The 20,903-nt window shown below is 45.9% G+C and overlaps 1 protein-coding gene across 6 annotated transcripts in view; it reads right to left on the reverse strand.

The window, feature by feature from the left end:
* Positions 1-20,903, reverse strand: part of LARGE1 (LARGE xylosyl- and glucuronyltransferase 1) — a 428,233-nt gene that overhangs the window by 48,499 nt on the left and 358,831 nt on the right. For all 6 annotated transcript variants that reach the window (XM_036297621.1, XM_036297620.1, XM_036297619.1 and 3 more), the window contains exons 8-9: positions 11,678-11,790; positions 9,721-9,846 (exon numbers count right to left, since the gene is read on the reverse strand). In XM_036297621.1, coding sequence (XP_036153514.1) covers positions 9,721-9,846; positions 11,678-11,790 — 239 coding nt within the window. The remainder of the gene's footprint in view (positions 1-9,720; positions 9,847-11,677; positions 11,791-20,903) is intronic.

A 20,903-nucleotide genomic window follows, 5' to 3' on the forward strand; every position in this document is an offset into this window, starting at 1 on the left:
TCATCCCTCAACCCTTTCCCCACCTCCAGGGCACTTCTCTTTCAGATATTGGCAATATTTTAGGGTTCTGTGTAACATTTTAAATCCTCTCCCAAGGACTTGCTCTTATTGCCTTTAGAGGGAGATGGGGAGAGAGAGAAGGGAGAAAGGGAGAGAGAGGGAGAGAGAGAGAGAAATGTGAGACTGAAGCATCGCTCGGTTGCCTCCCGCACCAGGGATCAAACCTGCTACCTGGTATGTGCCTGGACTGGGAATAGAACCCATGATCTTTTGATGTAGAGAACAATGCTTAAACCAACCAAGCCACACTGGCCAGGGCAGACTTTTAAAATAAGATATGAGTGGGTTAAATGACTTCTGGATTATTTTTAAAGCTTATCTAAAAAAATATGACTTAAATTTGGTTTGCCTCTATTTTTGTCATTTTGCTATTTCATAGAAATCCCTCTATTTATACATAATACTAGAGGCCCGGTGCATGAAATTCGTGCATGGGTGAGGCCCCTAGGCCTGGCCGGCAATCAGGGCTGATCAGGGCTAGGTTGATCAGGCCAGGCCGGAGAGGAAGCTATGGTTCGGGGCTGGGTGTGGAAGGAACGGACACTGGACAGAGACGCTGCCATTGTCGGTGCCCCACCACTGCACGGTTCCCTGCCTCCTCCCCTCCTCCTCCCCTTGCCTCCACGCAGCCACCGTGGCAGACAGGAGGCGGGCTGATTGGGACCTGCTGGCCAGGGGGAGGGACAGGGCATGGGAGTTTGGCCACCTCCCTGAGGAGAGAGCCGGCCCTTGGCCCCCCTGGGAAAGGCACTGCATTTTCTGCCACCCAACCCTGGTTCCCGGTCCTAGCCCGGGAGCCGGGGGGAGGGACTGCAGGAGTTGGTTGGCTGGGGAAGAGGGACCATGGGTGGTTGGCCAGCAGGGGGGGTTGGCTGTGGCAGCACACTGAACACCAGGGGCAGCACTTGCATTGAGCATCTGCGCCCTGGTGGTCAGTGTGCGTCATAGCTACTGGTCGTTCCCGTCGCTTGGGCTTTTATATATATAGATAGGTTGGTAAAAAGAGTGCATAGATTATTTTGATAGGTTCAACAGGACAATAATTAAGCAACCACTAAGCAATGCCCAAGTGGGGCAGCCATCCGCTGGTAAGCTCCGCTGGTAAGCACCAACAGGTAAGCTCTCCTGACCGATGGTTTTGTCTCCCACAGCATCCCTAAGACATAACAGTGCCTGGCATAGCGTAGCCACTCAATGAATACAGGCACACGCACACAGAGGTAGGTCTGTGGTGGGTAGGCATGACGCACTTTCACTTGGAGACCTAGCTCTGTTTGCATCTGTGAGATGTCCAAGTGTGAAGTTCGCCAATGAAAGTTCCCTCTAGCCAATGGTGCCTCTTTCCCCCTTTTTGTGGCTGCCAATCTGGAGGCTCTTAGGTACCCTGCCCGGTGTCTTGGCTCATGAAGACCTGCTTGGCTAATGCAACTCACACTACTCCTCCCAACAATCACCTTCACGGGGCACTTGCCAAGGCCCCCGTCCCCCATCCGGGATGGTTTTTATTGTGGTAACACATACAAAACTTTACCATCTTAACCATGTTTAAGGATAGTTCAGTGCCACTCCGTACATTCGCATTGTTGTGCAACCGTCACCACCAGACCTTTTTCATCCTCTATACTGAAACTGACCCCATTGACGCCACATTCACCCCCAACCCCAGCCCCTGGTCATCGCTGTTCTATTCTCCGTCTTTATGAATTTGACTATTTTAGGTGCCTCATATGAGTAAAATCACACGATATCTGTGTCTTTGTGTCTGGCTTTTTTTCGGTTTAGCATGTCTTCAAGGCTCATCCACACTGTAGCATGTGCCAGAATTTCCTTCTTTTATGGGCCTGCCAATGCTTTGAGTTGCACTGTTTTTTTTGTGTGGGAGTTTTATGTTTTTATTTATTTTTTGATATGGAAAGAAGACTCGAGAGTTTAGAAGTCTCCCGTGCCCCTGCCTGGCCAAGAAATGTCACTCTTCACAAGGACACGGGCACTGTTTCAATCTGTTGTCACCTGTCCATGCCCTGGAGCACTTTCTCCTGAAAGCATCCACTTCTCAATTTTTAAAAACTTATTTTTTATTGATTTCAGAGAGAAAGGGAAAGAGAAAAAAAATAGAAACATCAATGGTGAGAATCACTGATTGACTGCCTCTCGCATGCCACCTACTGGGGATCGAGCCCACAACCCGGGCATGTGCCCTGACTGGAAATCGAACCACTGAACCACACTGGCCGGGCTCATTTCTCAATTTTTGACCAATTCCATCCAAGCCCGAGACTGTAAAATATATACTACTTTAATTCCGTAACATAGAGCTGCAGTGCTTTTCCGGTTTGGTTGTATCCATTACACTCCTGCCAACAGGACCGAGAGTCCCTGCTGATCCAATGAGACTCGAGAGCACTGCTCTTTCAAGGGGGTGGAGGGGAAATGACTTGTGGTCTTAATTTTCACTTCCTGATTAACAAAGAGGTTGCACATCTTTCAAACTGTTTATTGGCCACTTTCTTTGCAATGCAGTGAAATGACTTTTTATATACCCCTTACTAGTACACACTGCTTTCTTATTAGTTATTAAGAGTTCTCTGTGTGCCGGGTGAGGCAAAAGTAGCTATACAGTTGTGAGTATATGAAACGGAGTTTCCTCTTATATTATTATTTATTATTTATTGCATTGTTTTCCACACGAACAACGGAAAACCTACTTTTGCACCATCCTGTATTTTGTTTACTAGTCCCTTTGCCAGTTATGTTTTGAAAACATCTTTTTTTTCTTTTTGATGCCACTTAGATAAAAATGATTAACTTCAATGTGGTTGAATATATCGATCCTTTTTTTATGACATATGCTTTGGGTGTCTTGTTGAATACATTCTTCCCTATTCTGAGGTCATAGGCTAGTTTCCTAATGGTTTAAAATTAAGAGTTTAATTTGGTCTTTCACTTTTAAGTCTCTAACCCATCGGAATCAAATTGGTGCCTGTGTGACATAGGGTTCCATTTTCATTTTTTTTCCACGTAGGTAATCAGGTGTCTCAGCACCAATTATGGAAAAGTACATCCTTTTTCCAATGGCCAGCAATGCCACCTACTCATAGGTCAAAGTTTCATAAATGTGTGGTGGTGTCCTGGGGTCCATATTCCTTTCTATTAATTAACTAGAGGCCCGGTGCCCGAAATTCATGCACGGAGGGGGGGGGCCCTCAGCCCGGCCCTGCACCCTCTCGCAATCCGGGACCCCTTGGGGGATGTCCGACTGCATACCTGTGGGATCGGGCCTAAACTGGCAGTCGGACATCCCTCTCGCAATCCGGACCACTGGCTACTAACCGCTGGCCTGCCTGCCTACCTGCCTGATCACCCCTAACCATTTGCCTGCCTGCCTGATTACACCTACTTGCTCACCTGCCTGCCTGATCAACCCCAACCACCTCTGCCTGCCTGCCTCATCGCCCCTAATGGCTCATCTGCCTGCCCGGTTACCCCTAACCGCCTCTGCCTCAGTCCCTGCTGCTGCAGCTTCGTCCGGAAGGTCATTTGGCTGTCTGGTCTAATTAGTATATTATGCTCTTATTATTATAGATTAGCATATCCCTAAGCAAATGCTCAGCAAAATTTTGCTCTATGTTTTTAATAGATATTATTTATGCAAATATTTTTGGTCATGAATGGAATATCTAATTTTATGAAATAATTTACCTACATCTATTTAGATCATTATATGGTGTTTCTCCTTTAATCTACAGCGTGAATGACACGTGCATTTTTCAGTGCTCGATCACCCTCCTATTCCCTGAAACACACCCACTTGGCCATGATGTATTATCTATTTTATACATGGCGGAAAAGGCCTGCTAATACTTTGCCTAAGATATTTGTATCTATAGTCATGCATGAAATAGGCCCACAGATTTCTTATGCCCACCTTGTCTAAGTTTGGTATCAAGAATACCCTGGCCTCATTGAATGGGTTAGAAAGTATGCCTCTTTTCTTATTCTCTGGAGTTTACTTAAAATTGATAGTATCTTTTGATTAAAAAAAAATTGGTAGAGCTTGTCTCTACTTACTATCTAAGGATGTGTTTTCTTTGTATGAAGGTTTAATAGCTAGAAGATAATCGACCTCATATTTTTTCCTTAAGTCAGTTTTTGTAAAGTATACATTTCTAGAAATTTGTTCATTTCACATAAGTTTTCAATTTGACATAATGTTGTTCATGGTCGTCTCTTATCTCCCACAATTCTGCTTTATCTATTGGCTCAGAAGCTCCACAAATGGGAGGCTTCTGTCTGCTTTCACCTTCGCTGTACACCTGGAACTTGGAAGAATGGCTGCCTCAAAAACACGCGGGAACGAACACATAACTGCATGTCTGCCTCTCTGTTCATTTCTTGCTGAGTTCTCTCTGTTTCTCCCCGAGTCCTGCCATAGCTTTATTTTACTGGTCCCTTTTCCAAGAACCAAATCTTGACTTTGTTGAACAATTTGTTCATCATTTCCTCCTATCTTCTTTATGTCCTGCCTTTTATTTTCTTTGAATTTATCCTAATGTTTTTTATTAGATAAAGTTGTAAACTTGGCCTCTCAATTTTCAGCCTTTCTTATGAATATAAACATTTAAAGCTACACATTTTCTTACACGTTTGTTTCATTCCACTAATTTTGACATATTTTCTTTTCATTCAGTTCTAAGCAGTTTTCAGTATCAATTTTGATTTGGTTAGAATCATGAGTAATTTAGAAGTGTTGTTTTCAATTGTAATCAAATGAATTAAAAAATATTGTTACTACCTTCTAATTTAATTATACTGTATTCAGAGAACTATATATATATGAATAATATGGTTCTCTGAAATGCACTGCAATTTGTGTTATGGTTTAGTGTACAGTTAATTTTTAATAAATGTGAGTTTGAAAAGGATGAATATTCTGTTAGGTACAAGGTTCTTTATTTACTGAATAAACCAAGATTTGTAATTCAAATCTTCCATAATGTTTAATCAGATTTTTGTCTGTTTGATCTTTCAATATTTTAAAAAAATATGTTAAATTATTCTACTCTGATAGAATTGTCCATTTCTTCCTGGAGTTCTATTGAGAGTTCTCTCTCTCTCTCTCTCTCTCTCTCTCTCTCTCTCTCTCTCTCTATATATATATATATATATATATATATAAAATACATGCTAGAGCATGAAGTCTATACATGTTTAGAATTCTTGTATCTTCTTGGTGAGCTTTTCATTTTTAAGTTGTGACTATGTGTATACCTACCAATGCTTTGTCTGATATAGACAGTTACCCCAGTTTTCTTTTGGATAATATTTACCTGATAATCTTTCCCCATAATTCTACTGTTAACCTTTCCAGGTTGCTATGTGTTAGGTAAGTCTTCTATAAATAGCATATGTTGACATTGTTCCTATTCAATCTGACAATTTATCTTTTCATTCCCCAAATTAGTTTATTTGATTGATATATTTAAACTTATTTCTATTAACTTGATTTCCTGCTTTATATTTCCCCCCACTTTTTCTACATTTTTTCTTGCATTTGAAAAAAAAAATGACTGAGCTATTTTGGTTGTTTTAGATTTTCCTATGCCTTTCACCATCCCACCAACCATGATTTTATAAGTTGTGCATCTTTTTAAAGATTCTTTTAGAGTTTAACTTTGAAATATTAGCATGTATACCCAGCTTAGGGGCTAAAGTTAATATCTTGTCCTCCACTACAAAACAATGATCTGAGAATACTTTAATACCAATAGTACTTTTCTCTTGATTACATGATGTCATTGTGTGATATTTTAGGTATAATCTTTTGAAACCTACATTATACATTATTACCACCACTAGAGGCCCGGTGTACGAAATTTGTGCACTGGGGGTGGGGGTGGGGGGGGAACGGTCCCTCTCAGTCCAGCGTGCACCCTCTTGCAGTCAGGAACCCCTTGGGGGATGTTCCCCTGCGACATCCCTCTCTCAGTCTGGGACCCCTCGCTCCTTACCGCCCGCCTGCTCGCTGCTCCTTACCACCCGGCTCGCTGCTCCTTGAGCCCGGCTTCTGGGTGAGCAGCGTCCCCCCTATGGTAGCTCACTGACCACCAGGGGGCAGCTCCTGCGTTGAGCGTCTGCCCCCTGGTGGCCAGTGTGCATCATAGTGACCGGTTGTTCTGGTTGTTCCACCGTAAGGGTTGCTTAGGCTTTTATTATATAGATTACTATTATTTAAAAGTTGTTGTTTGGAGTTCCCACAATATTTTTAATTTGTTCAACATTCCTTCTTGAATCCGGAATATTTCAAAGGAACATCCTTTAGAAATTTCTTTGTATACATATGTTTGTAGTAAATTCTTTTTGGTTTTGCTCATCTGAATATTATATGTTTGAAGAGTTGTTTTGCTAGGTATACAATTTGTTGTTATTGTTTATCAGCCCATTGAAGATATTATTTCTACTCTTTTCCGACTTCCACTGCTGCTAAGAATGCTTATCATACACATGCAATTTCTTTGCAAAGAATCCGTCTTTTCTCCCTGGCTCTTTCTCAAATCACTTTTCTTTAGGGTGCTGCAATTTCATTACTGTAGGTCTAAGTATGGCTTTCTCTTTAAAATGCTTGGTATGAAACCTTCTTGTAGCTATGAATACCTTTTAACAGCCTGGAAAATTCCAACTCACTATCTCATCCAATGATTCCTCACTTCCATTGTCTCTATTACCTCCTGCTGAGAGTCTAGTCAGACATATCCCAGTGTCTTACCTTCTCTTAGTTTTCTATCCTTTTTTCTCAGTGCACCTTGTTTTGAATAACTTCTTCAAATATTTCGTCCATTTTCACTGAGTTTCTCTTCAGCTGAGTCTAATCTACTGTTTAACATGTTCATTTAATTCGTAATTTCCAAATTTATGTTTTTAACTTCTAAAAGTACTGTTTGACCCAAATAGGCCTATTCACCTTGAGAATCTCTTATTCCTCCATCCTATTATCAATATTCTTTTATATTTCAGACACAATAGAAATACTTATGTTTAATACCTGCAGTCTTTGAGATTTAATTCTACAGTCTGCAGTTTCTGCCCTCTCTCATGGTGGCTTATTTCCTGTGTGTTTGGTGATTGATATTTGAGAACTCATTTTTCTTGAAAACTTACCTAAAGAATTCTGAAGTCTAGTTTTTGAGAGTTATTCTTCCAGATCAGATTTTTGTTTCTGCCAGGTACCTGGCAACTTTTCATTTTTTTCTTTCTATTTTTGCCCCAATGCATATTATTTCAGTGCCCCCAAATAACAGGAACACAGGCTTGAAGTTAGAAATTCTCAGGGGAAACGTTTCTCCCTATTTCACCTAAAGCCAAGGGTGAAACGGACAACAGCTGTCTCCTTCTTCACCAGGAACTTTTAAACTGTTTAACCCTAAGCATGCCACTCTTCAGGGACTCTGACTTCATGCTTGTCTTTCTTCCTGTGGGGGCCCAAGTTCTCAGGCATAGCCTTTTACTAGGATGGGTGTACATATGGTTGGCCTGACTGGGATTTAGGCCTATTGTCCCAGTGTAACACGTGATGGCGTTCCCTCATTTGAACAATAAATTATAGTCACCTATTTTTTTTAATCATTATCAGAGGATATGATTTTATTGATTTGGGTGAGAGAGGAAGGGAGGGGGGGGGGGAAACATCGAAGTGAGAGAGAAACATCCATTGGTTGCCTCCCCTACATGCCCCGGCCATTGAACCCACAGCCTAGGCATGTAGTATGTGCCCTGACTGGGAATCGAACTCAAGCCCTTTTGGTACACAGGGTGACACTCTAACCAACTGAGCCACCCTGCCAGGGATAGTCACCTACTTTTAAAACACCACGGATCAGGCACCGCGGATCAGCAGGTGCCCCTGGTAGCAAGTGTGATATCTAGCTGCTTTTTGCTTATTCTCTGGGTTTACACTTTATCATTCATCCTGCCCTCTGCTTATTTCAGACTTTATGGACTGATGTTGAGGTGTTCTCTACAGGGTTGGTTTTATTTTCCTCCCCTCTGAACTTCTAGTTCATATTATTCTTGGACATATTCCTGTGTATGTCATCTATTTTCTTTATGACTAACAAGAATAAGATATATTGAAGGAATGGCATAAATGCTGATTGAGAAAATGAATGATGCAGGTACTTGTGTTTCAGTTTCTAACATTTTGCAATAGATTTCAAGATCATTTAAAAAAAAACTTCTTTCTTTTTAACTGTGATTCATTCACAGCACAGTTTGTACTTTTAGTAAAAGTTTGGAAACAACTAAGGTAACGGAAATGCTATGGAATAGAAGAGTACAAAATTCTATGAGCATTCTGACCATAAATAAGATATAACGTGCGCATGTGGACACGGGCTAGGAGCCAATGAAAAAAGATTCACCAACAAGAAAAGCAAGGTTTGGGCTCCTTTTGCTTTTTTTAAACTTGCAATTACCATTATTATAGTGTCATGTGGGCGGTGGATATACATTTTAAATAAATAAACTCCAGATGGATGCATGTATCTATTACCTCTCTGATACAGCCAGAGAAGTGAAAAACACAGTTGTGTCAGACAGGTCTGGGTTCAAATCCTCGATCTACCACTTAATAGCTGAGGTCAGTTCTTCACTCCTCCAACTGTGGGCAGGGAATTCTGACACATCCCTTACCTCTGGCCACAGTCCTATGGCTACTTTGGTCAACAGAATCCCAGCAACAAGGACTCAAGGTTTCCTTGTGTGCACTCTGGCTTGCTCTTCCACCTCTGCTTTGCCATCAGAACAAACCAGACAGGCCCGCTGACGGGCTGTGGGGAACACTGGAGGACAGCCACCAGCCGTCCGCTTGGACATACGCATTTGGTTAAGTTGGGAAAGTCAGACAACCATACAGTCAACCTGTACACTCACCAACTAAATAACAGTTGCTGATTTCAGCCACTATTAGCATGGTTTGTTACGCAGCATTATCTACAGCAGAAGATAACTGATACAGCCTGTCTCCGTTATCTTTCTACTGTCAGGCCCTACTGCTGAGTTTGGTACCTAGAGACCCATGAGGAAGGCTTTGCTGTCACCATCCCTTCTCCCGGAGGTAGAATGAGACATTTATGTTTGCATCCACTCCCCTACCCACATACCTATCATAGCACCTGTCATATTCTTTTACATTTATTTCCTTACATGTTTCACTTCTCCTCTAAGCCATGAAGGACTTGAAAGTAGGAAGTATGTTATTTGTATCCATATCTACAGCACCTGGCACAGAACAGGCCCTCACTGAATGTTATTGTTTGAATTACATGACTGAATTTTGGGAGCCCACATGAACCAAAATGACCGGCAGCAGGTGGCAAGAATAACCGCACAAGCTGGTTCTGATGCCAGGAGACCTTCTGCTTTCCAGAAAGCCCAAACAAACAAGAAGAGAAAAAAAGAAACCCAACAACAACAAAGGAGAAAGGCACATTATTTCTGGTCCCCTCGCCTGTCTGCCTTATCTCTCTCACCACAGGCACACAAAGCTCAGAGCCATTCACCACCGCCCCCCCCCCCCAAAGGTGCTCCCCAGCCAGCTTCCCTCTGCCACTGCAGGGCACCTCACTCCCTCCCCCCAAAACCCCCTCCCACATGTCCCGAGCCTACCTTCAGATCAGACACGTCTCGGTAGCACTGCTCGGAGCGGGTGTGGTCTGACAGCTGCACGTTCCAGAAGCAGGGGAGCTGATACACGAGGAAGGGGTTCTGTTTGATGACGGCGTTGAAAATGTCCTGGGGAATAAAAGCCGGAGACACAGTGACATGATCAGGTGGGTCCCGCGGATGCTGCTGGCTCTCCAGGCACCGCGGCCCCTGCGGGCGCTCCAAACAGGCTGGCTCACACCGCGGGGCACTGCCCCGCCTGCTCTCTCTGGGAACCACGCAATCACGCCTGGGCAGAGATGGGGGATGCCCCAGCTCACGCCTGGACAGAGATGGGGGATGCCCCAGCCCACGGGTCCTGCTGGCCTCAGAGCGCACCATATGGCAGGCGCACGTGGGGGCGGGCGGGGAGCGTTTCTGCCATCGAGCCGGCCTCTAATAAATGAAGTCGCTTTTCCGCCCCTCTTCCCGCCTCATCGAGGGGCCCATGTGATCCATCCCCCACCGCCCGGAGAGGAACCTGCAGGATGACAAGTTGCGCTGCGCATTCAGGGGCTGAGACAAATGACAGCTGCGGTGGCGGCAGCTCTTGCTGGGGTTCCTGGCGGACTCGATGATGGATGCGCCTGGGCTTCCCCACGGGCCATGGCTCCTGGGTGCCCACTCCCCACTTCCCCTTCCAGCCCGGGCTTCTTCTAAAGACGCTTCACCTCTCTTGGCTCTTCTCCAAGCTCCCTGGCCGGGCCATGCTTATTAACTCGCTGCTGACAGGAGATGCCGGGAGGTGAGCGCTGGCCCCGCGGCCGGAGATGGCTGAATAAACCATCCCCGCTGGTCACGGACATCCGATTGTAGCTCTGGGGGACACACGCAAGGTACGGTGACCTGGTTTAAAATACGCGGCTGGAGAACAGATTTCCCCGCAGGTTTAAATCAGCTACCTGGGTAATTTTTAACTCATTCATTCTACCGGATCTCATGTTTGAAAAGGAAATTGGTTTCTGGCTGCTTGGGAAATACTGCATAATAATCATGCCAAGAAAAAAAAAAGGAAAAAAGTCAAGTAACCTTACAGACTTTCTCCTTTCCTCCGTATTAGAAAACTTTGCAAGCATTCAACGACTCAGACAATTGAACACAGAACAAACCGCAGAGCTTGCTTGCTTTGTGGATGAATGGGGAAGGATAAAACGCAGGAAGCCAGAGAAATTGTCTTCACATCTCAAGACGGCCATTAGCGCCACGGGAAACTCGAAATCTAAATGTGAGAGCCGGGCAGAGCCCAGATCAAAGGCCCGGGGCCCTGCGTCTTCCAGAGAAAATGAGAAATGGGGTTTTTATGATCTTATATTCATAGTTTGGGGGAGAGGCGGGACTTTTTCAGACGGTCTGGATTAAAAGCTGGTTTCTCCAGCCAAGCAGTGTGTCCCTTTTCTTTACATGCGTTTCCCTGGGGGATAGGGTCATAGCACAGGATCCAGGCAAAAAGGCTTCGCTCTGCAAGTCGGACTCTGCTGCCAGGAAGGCAGATGGGACCTTGTCCAGAACCGCGCTGTGCGCTCTGGAATCTCAGGGGGCAGGCCGGGCGCTCTGCACGCAGCGACCTTCCCGTCACACACCAAATTATCGTTTACTTATGAGTCCGCTTCAATAAACGTTGAGCTCTCCGAGGCCGAGGCCGGCGTCCTTCTTTCATCTCTGTAATCCTGTATCTGAGCACAGCCCCTGGCATACCCAGCGTGCAGTGCAGGTCTGCGGCATGAACAAATGCATGAACAAAGGAAATAAACCCACGGGCTGAGCTGTCGTCCTAGACGGGCCGGAGAAGGCAGATCTACCCAAGGGTACACAGTCACACCGTCGGCAGAGAGAGAACGCAGTCCCATCTACTCCCAAGTCTGCTTGAGAAACAGCACCAGGGTCCTCAGGAGCGACCGTACCTTCTAACCAGGCCACTCACCTGGTCCGCTAAGGACGTGGACAGCATGCCCATCAGCTCCCTCTCCGCGGTCAGCCTCCACATCTGCTCCCATTTCATCTTCCGCAGCTTGTCCAGGAGCAGCAGGATCACCCCTGGGCAACAGCATAGGACGGAGGGTGAGCAAAACAGCAGTGAGGCTGAGAGCCAGGCACCCCGCCCACCTGTGCTGGAGCTGAACACACCTGGGTTCAGTCCCAGGCTCCGCCAGTTGCTCAGTGAGACCTGAAGCAATCTCATCGAATGGGGAACACAAATACAGGCCTCAGGCTGCTGCGAGCACTGAGACAGGCAAAGGCCTAGCCCCGTGGTCGGCAAACTGCGGCTCGCGAGCCACATGCGGCTCTTTGGCCCCTTGAGTGTGGCTCTTCCTAAGCCTTAGGAGTACCCTAATTAAGTTAATAACAATATACCTACCTATATAGTTTAAGTTTAAAAAATTTGGCTCTGAAAAGAAATTTCAATTGTTATACTGTTGATATCTGGCTCTGTTGACTAATGAGTTTGCCAACCACTGGCCTAGCCCTTCCGGGAGGTGGGTGTACTTAACAATGTGAATATACTTAATGCTGCTGAACTATATGCTTTTAAATATGGTGAAGTGGCCTATTGATGCTATGCATAGTTTACCACAATAATTTTATTTTTTTTTTAAAATATATTTTATTGATTCTTTACAGAGAGGAAGGGAGAGGGATAGAGAGTTAGAAACATCGATGAGAGAGAAACAGCGATCAGCTGCCTCCTGCACACTCCCCACTGGGGATGTGCCCGCAACCAAGGTACATGCCCTTGACCGGAATCGAACCTGGGACCCTTGAGTCCGCAGGCTGACGCTCTATCCACTGAGCCAAACCAGTTAGGGCTGCCACAATAATTTTAAAAGAGCCCAGCAATCGTCATATACTTCCTATAAACACTAGGTTTCTGCCATGTTTCCCCCCAGAGGTATGATAACCTACCTCGCTTCAGTTGATGGATGGTGTTTGGACAATATGTGCCATTTATCTTTACAGACAAAGAGCAGCTCCTCTGTGCCTTTATTCTAGATAAGCCTTAGCAATTTAGTTTATGTTTAGAGACGGGCCCTATGAGTGTTCCTGATTTCATTGGTCTCCTTAAGCCCGCCTTTATCCCCACATATGTGAACTACGGTGAAGGGCGTGGTGGCGCTGGGTCTTTAAGACAAGCTCCCAAAGCCTTTGGTTCCACAAGAAACTGATCATCAGAGGTGGCTTCCTCCTCCTCCCCACCTTCCTGTTTTTTACTGTTGCTGCTGTTAATTTTTGTGGGGAGTGACCGGGGTAAATGGGTGATAGTGTAGCCAGGAAAATTGCCATTATATATACCCTTTTGTATTTTTTAAATGTTAAAACAACTAACTGTATTACGCAGGCAAAAAAGGAATTAATTAACCTTAAAATAAAAGTCTAAAAAAAATACGTTTTGGCCTAGCTGAGTGGCTCAGAAGCGGCCGTCTACCACCAGGTCAGTGAGAGCCTGCAGCGAGAATGCAGCACAGCACTCAGAGCCGAGAGTTTCCCAGGAGGCACTGCGGTTAATTTGGCGGATGGAATTGTAGCACCCATGGGCTCCCAAGTCAGTCCTCCTCGGGATGCTTAGCTCAGCAGAAGGGTCAGGGGGGGAAAATGCCAGGCAGAGAAATGATCTTCGTGGAGCCTTAGTATATACATTTCTGAGACTGCTGGAAAGAAACTAATTCTCCGTATCACACATAAATGTCAACACTGAGACTTTTTACTTATTCCAGGGGCACGTATTTGGAGAAAAAGTATATTCACCATTTAGTTTAAGGTAATTTGCTCAGAGTCGAAATTTAAAAATAAATTACACACACAGACAGACATACACACAAAGTCACGGAAAGAATGGGACATATGCAGAAGCCTGAACTTAGAAGTCAGAAGTGCAAATTACACCTAGTGCTTATCTCCTTTGTGCTTTGTTAGGGTTTTTTTGTTTGTTTGTTTTTTAGGATATCATTTCACTTAACACTCACAAGATCACTACAAGCTAGATCTTGTCATCCTTATGCGATAGGTGGGGAAACTGAGGGGCTGAGACAGGCACTTGAACAACTGACAGTACAAGACTATACCAGATCCAAACTCAGATCTGCCTGACCCCAAACCAGGGCTTCTTCGTCTACACCACACAGACCAGAGCCCCCACAATGCCTCTTGGGGCCCTGGGACTCAGGCCAAAGACTTTTTCCTTTTCTGACTATTGGTTTCTGCCGGAAGCCGGTCCATCCTTGCTGCTTGCCACAGTCGCTTCAGGGAAGAAACATCTGCACAGCATATGTTTCAAGGGACCTGTTTCCCCAGGTGGGGATTTTTCCCTGGAGTTAGGGAGGGAATAAAACCCCTTAACTAAGTGCCAGGCGGGTAATTAATCATTTTAACTACGAACAATCATGCTTAAGCTACATAATCTTTACTTAGAAGAATCTCCTTCAGTTACTTCCTTGTAGCTTAATAGAACAATAGAGTAACCTTGGAATGGAGATAAGAAACACCCTAACCTTTGGAATAGAATAGGTAGGATTAAAACCAACTGGTATAAATACAGATGTAACAGAATAAAGACAGAATCTGGCTATGATGATCACCTGAACGCTGTCTCCGTGTCATTCATTCTTCGCCGACTCCGTCCACACCTTTGGGAACCCCTGGACCTGCTGGGTCTGGACCCCAACAGGCTTCTCCATGCATAAAAGCAGGAAACTGTTACTCACCCTGCACAACTCAGAAAACTTTCACACCCCCCTCCCCCCAGTGGTAAGCTCCTAAATGTTTAATCACCAGCCTTCAAGATAAAAAAACCAAAACCCAATTTGTAGCTTTTGCCCACTCCCATGGTGTAAATACTCCCATCATGGCTGATTTCAAGCTACCAATGTGATGTCATGAAACACCAGTGGGGAAGAAATGTGCCCAATTGGCCCAACTGAGCTGGTGTGAGCTAGCTCTAGCACACCACTAAAATTATCCCCCCTACACAAAAGCGATTTCAGTAAAATAGTAAAATTCGGCACAGGGTGTTATTTGATTGCTTCTTCTGGAGAGAAAAGGAATAAACATTTGCAAAGTTACAAACCAAGAGAATATAGTGATGGATTCAGGGAAACAGATTCCAGTCAAACCTGTGAAAGAGAATTTCATGAAATGTTATTGCAGGAACGAATTCTAATGAGGTTGGATAGATGCTCCAATATATAGAAGAAAATGTTGGGGCAGAAGCTACACGCAATGGTGAAAGATTTTAATGCATGTTGCAGATCCATCATTCTCTGCAGCCTGAGCTGAGAATCGATGCTTTTAAATGGCATGAAGACTTGGCGAGTCCTAAGTGGCAGATGTGATTCCACCGTGTTTGCCAGGCTCATTGAGAAGAGGGGAGGGTGTCTGGGACAGAAGGCTAAATACAGAAATTCGGATCATTCTCCCAGTTAACCAGCCTTTCCTTTTGGGCGGTTTTAATTAATTTTTAAAAGCACGAACTACCGCAAACCATCAGAGAAGTACAGAAACTACTATAATAAACACCCACGACCACAGTTTAATGAATGCTAATATATCGCCACATTGGCTGTTAATAATAGAGCATTACAGACAGAACAAGAGCTCCTCCATCTCATTCGAGCACTCCCTTCCCCCAGGGTAAGCAGCATCATGAGAGGGCCGGGTTTCACTGCCAAGCATGTTTTTATATTTTATTCCCTATGCATATATTAATTAACACCATATGGTGTTTTTAGAGTGTTTTATACTGAATATTTTCTACTCACCCAATGCTGTCTTTAAGATTTAACCGCATTAAGAGTTCAAATACGTAGTTTATACATCGTACTCACTTTATTTACTGTATAAATATACCAAATTTATGTATGCATTCCCCTACCGAAGGACATTTGGCCATTTCCTATGTTGCTGCTGTTACACACAATGTTGCAATAAACATTCTAATCCCAATGCACTGCACACATGTTTTGCTGGGAACACGTCTGAGAGCTTAGCTGGGGGACCGCCTCGAAAGCCGGGTGAGGATTGCTGTGCTGACGGTGCTACTTGTCTTCAAACATCTGGAATGACTTCATCGCCCCTCTCCTCTGCTTTCCAGACATCCCCGAGTCTCAGAGATTCCACCTTTAAAGAGGCTTTCTCATCTCCCCTTTTACTTGTTCATCCAACAGTGATTTACTGAGCACCTACTGTGTGCACACTCATGGAAATCGACTGGTACTTGGGTTTCTTCCATACTTTTCCTAATCTCATGGGTTTCACACAAAATTATTCATTTAGCACATATTTCCTGGGTGTGTACCATTCAGTCTTTGCCGGGCCCTTTTGTGGAAGACACACAAACCGCTCTGATTCCATGCGGCGACTGTGAACAACGAGAATGTGCAGCGCTTATGAAGGAAACACAGGGGAGGGGCCCTAGGCCGAGCTGGGCTGGCGTTTAGTCAGGCAGACAAGGTGGGGATATGGGAAACATGGACACAGGCAGCCTGGCGAGACTGGGCTATCCCAGACCTCCAGTGTGTGACGGCTGCACCGTTTAAATAGAGTGCTTTCGGGCCAATGCCATGGTGTGAGACTGAGCAAACAGCAGGGAGTTAATGGGCAAGGTCCTTGTATCTATGCCAAAGAGGTGTTTTCCAACCATTTGCATATCATTTCCTCAACAGAAAATGATATTCTTATAACTCGCTGGGGGAGATGGAGGAAGCTGCTTGTGGCTGAAAGGGCTGATCCGGCTGCCTTTAGTCCCATCCAGGTGCCCCCGGGCTGAGGGGATCACTCCTTTGGCACATCTGTCACCCACGTGTGCCACATGAGCTGGAAAATCCTGCCAAGGATAACTAGGACCCAGTGAAGGATTGTAAGGGAGTGACCATGGCTGAATTTGTTCTAGAAAAGCCAACCTAAATGCTGCTTTATCGGGTCCCTTCACAGGCTAAGGCTTCCAGCAGCTCAGGTGCTCTGAAGAACAAGCCACAGATCTTGGACTACCTGCCAGGCCCATGGGAGTCTTGCCTCCATTTAACACCATCCCCCCGCCCCCCGCCTTTCATCAGACCATTCCTCCCAGCAGAACTGGCACCATGGCATGCTGCCACTCAGCCACCTCTCTGCACATTTGACAAGCTAACACTCAGCCTGGTTCCCGCTTCAGCATCCCAGGATGTTTAGTAAATGGACCACCGTCCATTCCCAGGTCCATCCAAGAATCAGAATCCAAACGAACACCAAAATTCACGAGCAAGCATGTCGCAAAGCTCATGCAATTCACTCTCGGCTTCCTTATCTCTTTGGACTTACAGCATCCCCAGGGAGGAGGCAAGCTAGCCATCCTCATGGCCTTTGGGTAGATGTGGGAACTGAGGTGCTAAGGAGGGGGTGACCTTTCCAGTGGCAAGTGCTGGCCAGCGCTTGGCAAGTGCTTCTCGCTGCCCTGTTTGCAGAAGGGCCTTCATCCTGGAACGTGGGGACTAACGAAGACTGTGCACCCCCTGCCGGCGGGGTCTATGGGAGGCATTTCCTTTGGGTGCTGATGCAGGCTAAACGCCGATGCCAAATGGGTATGTGGCCAGCACCAGCTCCTGGGAATCAGGGCTCCCAGGACCCACCACTGGGCCACATGGGAGCTGCCCTTGACCCGGTGAGCAAACCATTGGGGACTCTCTGTGGCCTTAAGTCACATGTCCTCACTCAGAAGTTCTTTCTTCTATGATTCCTTGTAGAGGTAGGTTTTGAGCTCCCCCTGGGGTTCTAGTCACTGTTAACTGGTGACTTCACAGTGTGTAAAGCAGAATTCACTCCCCCGCGTCAGCATCGGACACGAAGGTCTTCATTGTACAAATAAGCTGTGGTTAATTGTAAATTCGTGGGCAAAGACACGTGTTCAGCCATGCCAGACAACTTCATGCAGCCTCTTTATTTTCCTTGTTGGGTTACTCATCTCCTTTCCCTAGTAGGGCTTATTGTGCCTGGGGAGTAAGCCCTGCTAGGGAAAGGAGATGAGTAACCCAGAAAATGCAAAACACAGTGACAGATGCGAGATGTGGTCAGAACCACAGGGTCCGGTACAGGAAGAACGGCTGACTGTGACTCGAGTGCAGGGGAAGCATTAGGGAAAGGCTCCTGAGATAAAAACTGTCTCCACTGAAACGTAAATGATGCAGAGAATGACCTATGTGAAGGTGAAGCCAGATAGGCTTGTCCTCCGGGGCTGTGAATGCCCAGCAGGTAGCAGACTGTCCACCACATTCGAAGAGCAGACCTCACGAGGGATTAACCCCGTTCTCCCTCTCCTTCCAAAAAGAGGCTGCAGAGTTGTCTAGCATGGGTGAAGACCTTTGTCTTTGCCCATGAATTTATAATTAACCACAGGTTATTCGTACAATAAAGATCCTGGTGGAGGCGGTGGCATGGAATCTGGAAACAGTTGTTTGCAGCCACCACAGCAGAGGGCATGCCCGTCGGGAACACGAGAACCTCAGTGCACGTGGACGCGAAGGCCTTGGTGTGAATCCTAGTGTCGGCACATACCGGCCTGTCTCTTGAATAAAGCCCTGGGCCCCAGTGCCTTCTCTGTAATACGGGGCAATCGCAACTTAATGTTAACATGATTACGAAGATGAAAAAACTGTAAGTTCAAATCAGCTGGTATATGCTGCTTCCCGCTTGGAAGTAAAAATCCCATGATACTAAAGAAAAGTATCTGCACCAATAGGAACAGTACTCAACACTGCAAAATTGAGAAATATTAATTGACAATCAGTGTGCATACCTAGCGATTGATTTACTATTATGAATTCACTCATCTTTATATATGTGTATATATATATATATATATATATATATATATATATATATTATGTATGTATTATATATAATATATATATATTATTGATTTCAGAGAGGAAGGGAGAGGAAAGAGAGATAGAAATATCAATGATGAAAGGGAATCATTGACCAGCTGCCTCCTGTACACCCCACACCGGGGATCAAGCCCACAACCCAGGCATGTGCCCTGACTGGGAATTGAACTGTATCCTCCTGGTTCATAGATCGATGGTCAACCACTGAATCACACCCACCGGGCCACCCATCTTTTTAAAAACCTTAAAATCCTGTGTGTGGAAAGCACTGGACACTTAAACATTGGAAATGTTGCCAGGCCCACAGTCCTCAGTTTTCTGTCCATCGTCAGGGTGGGTGTCACAACCAGTGTGACTGTGACGTCCCGACGTGGGGTTACGCCCGTGGCTGCTAAGGGATATCATCCTCAGAAAAAAAGAAAAATCATCAAGGGAGAAAAAATCCACCACAAGGAAACTTATATGCACAAGTTATGTTCCTAAGCAGCGGAGGCATCTGGCTAGGCTGTTACATATAATCACACGGATATATACGGGCTGATACCAGAACCTGCCTGTTTCATCAAAGGTTAAGAGTTTGCACCCAGATTGTACGAGAACACAACATTTCCAAGAGAAGCACAACCCTATTTGGTGACCTCCCTCCTACGCTGCCGAGCAGGTACCCTAATTACGATCGTCAAGGCCTTTGAAGATATAAAGTGGTACATAAAAGCTTACAAATAACAGTCACCGAAACCATACATTTCCTCATTAAGGTGTCCAATTATCCCTCGCTCCACTAGCACAATTCCCGGTAGAATTAATACCAATGACGTGCGTGCCTGGGACGTGGGAGCACACTTTGTAAGTGCGCGCTGCTTAACATGATGAAAGCGGCTCCTTCTGAAATCGGGCCCTTTCAAGCTGAAACAACACCGATTTGGCTTTGGAGCGCACACCCCCCGAGGCAGACTCTGATGCTGCTCATGCCCGCTGCCAGGGCGACGATGGTGCCAAAAAGCTTGACTTTGGCCTTTGCCTGGCATTTGCTCCAGCGTGATCCATCCATTTCCCTACCGGCTGGCGGGGCCCGGGAGCGTGGAGCGCGCCCTTCGGCCTGGAGGCCAGCGCTCTGCAGGGAGGCAGCGCACCTGAAATCTGACAGCGGCTCCCAGCAGAGCTGGCTGGGAAGTGTGCAGCCAGGAGGGCGTCACCTCCAGCTGTTGTGGTGGGAGCGCGACAGACCAACACTAAATAAATAAATGAATAAATAAATTAAAAATCAGAGGCTTCTCTGGCGAACATCTGGTCCAGGGGTAGCGTGCTTCATCTGTGGATCAGAGGGCCACGTTTCTTCTTCCCTGAATGAATATGTAGGGAGAGCGCGGGGGCCAGGACGGCAGGGAAAGGGAGCGAGGAGAGAGAAATCATGCTTTATGGATGAGCCAAATATTGATTCTTACCAGGGCAACTATAAAAGGGAGAAAGGACCAGGAATGATGACAATGCTGACGATACCTACCATTTATCAGGCAACTGCTGTGCACCAGAGATGAGGTGCTTTATTAGATGGCCTCAGTTCTTACCACACACCTGCAAGGCCCGTGGAGTTACTCCCCTTTTACCGATGAAGAAACTAGGGCTCACGCATGGCTCCTGAGTGGCCAAAGCGGCCTCGCTCTTTGACCTGCACTCTTTCAACCACGCGTGTTGCCTCCTGGTGCGAGTGTGAGTGTGTCAGCGTACAAGCTCATTATTAGATACGGCAAAACCTAGTTGAATCGGCAGCTTAGAGCCCAAGCAAGTCAGGTAGCTCCCGGAGAACAAAAAGTAAAGGTTTAAAGGACTTCAGAAGACCACAGGCCATAACCAGATGGCCTTGCAAAAACCTGGCGGGAGAACAGCATAGAAGGCCAAGAAGGGCGGGGCAGTCCTGTGTGAGGTGGAAGCTGCACCCATAGGTCTGAGCTGGTAGAGGTGAGCCCGGGTGACTGGCTGGAGCCAAAAATGACTTAAGTCAGCCACTGTTTCATAGTAACTTTGCCAACATTCCCTCCTGCAGGCAGAGCGCCTCTTCTGTCTGCCCCTGAGCCCGGCAACTAATTTCTCAGCACGTGTCCTACCGCCTCGTGCCAGCAAGAAGGACCCCTTAAAACTTTCAGTAAAGGGAACACCTGAAGCTTCCATTATGAAAGCCTGTTTCAGGGGAGTTTCTGCCCCTCCCCCCCTCCCTCCCCTTCCCCCTCTCCTCTCCCCTCTCCCTCCCTCCCTCCCCCCTCCCCTCCCCAAGCAGCTTGGCTTGAATGTGCTCGGTCT

The sequence above is a fragment of the Myotis myotis genome, unplaced genomic scaffold, assembly GCF_014108235.1.
Source record: "Myotis myotis isolate mMyoMyo1 unplaced genomic scaffold, mMyoMyo1.p scaffold_m19_p_3, whole genome shotgun sequence".
Lineage (NCBI taxonomy): Eukaryota > Metazoa > Chordata > Mammalia > Chiroptera > Vespertilionidae > Myotis > Myotis myotis.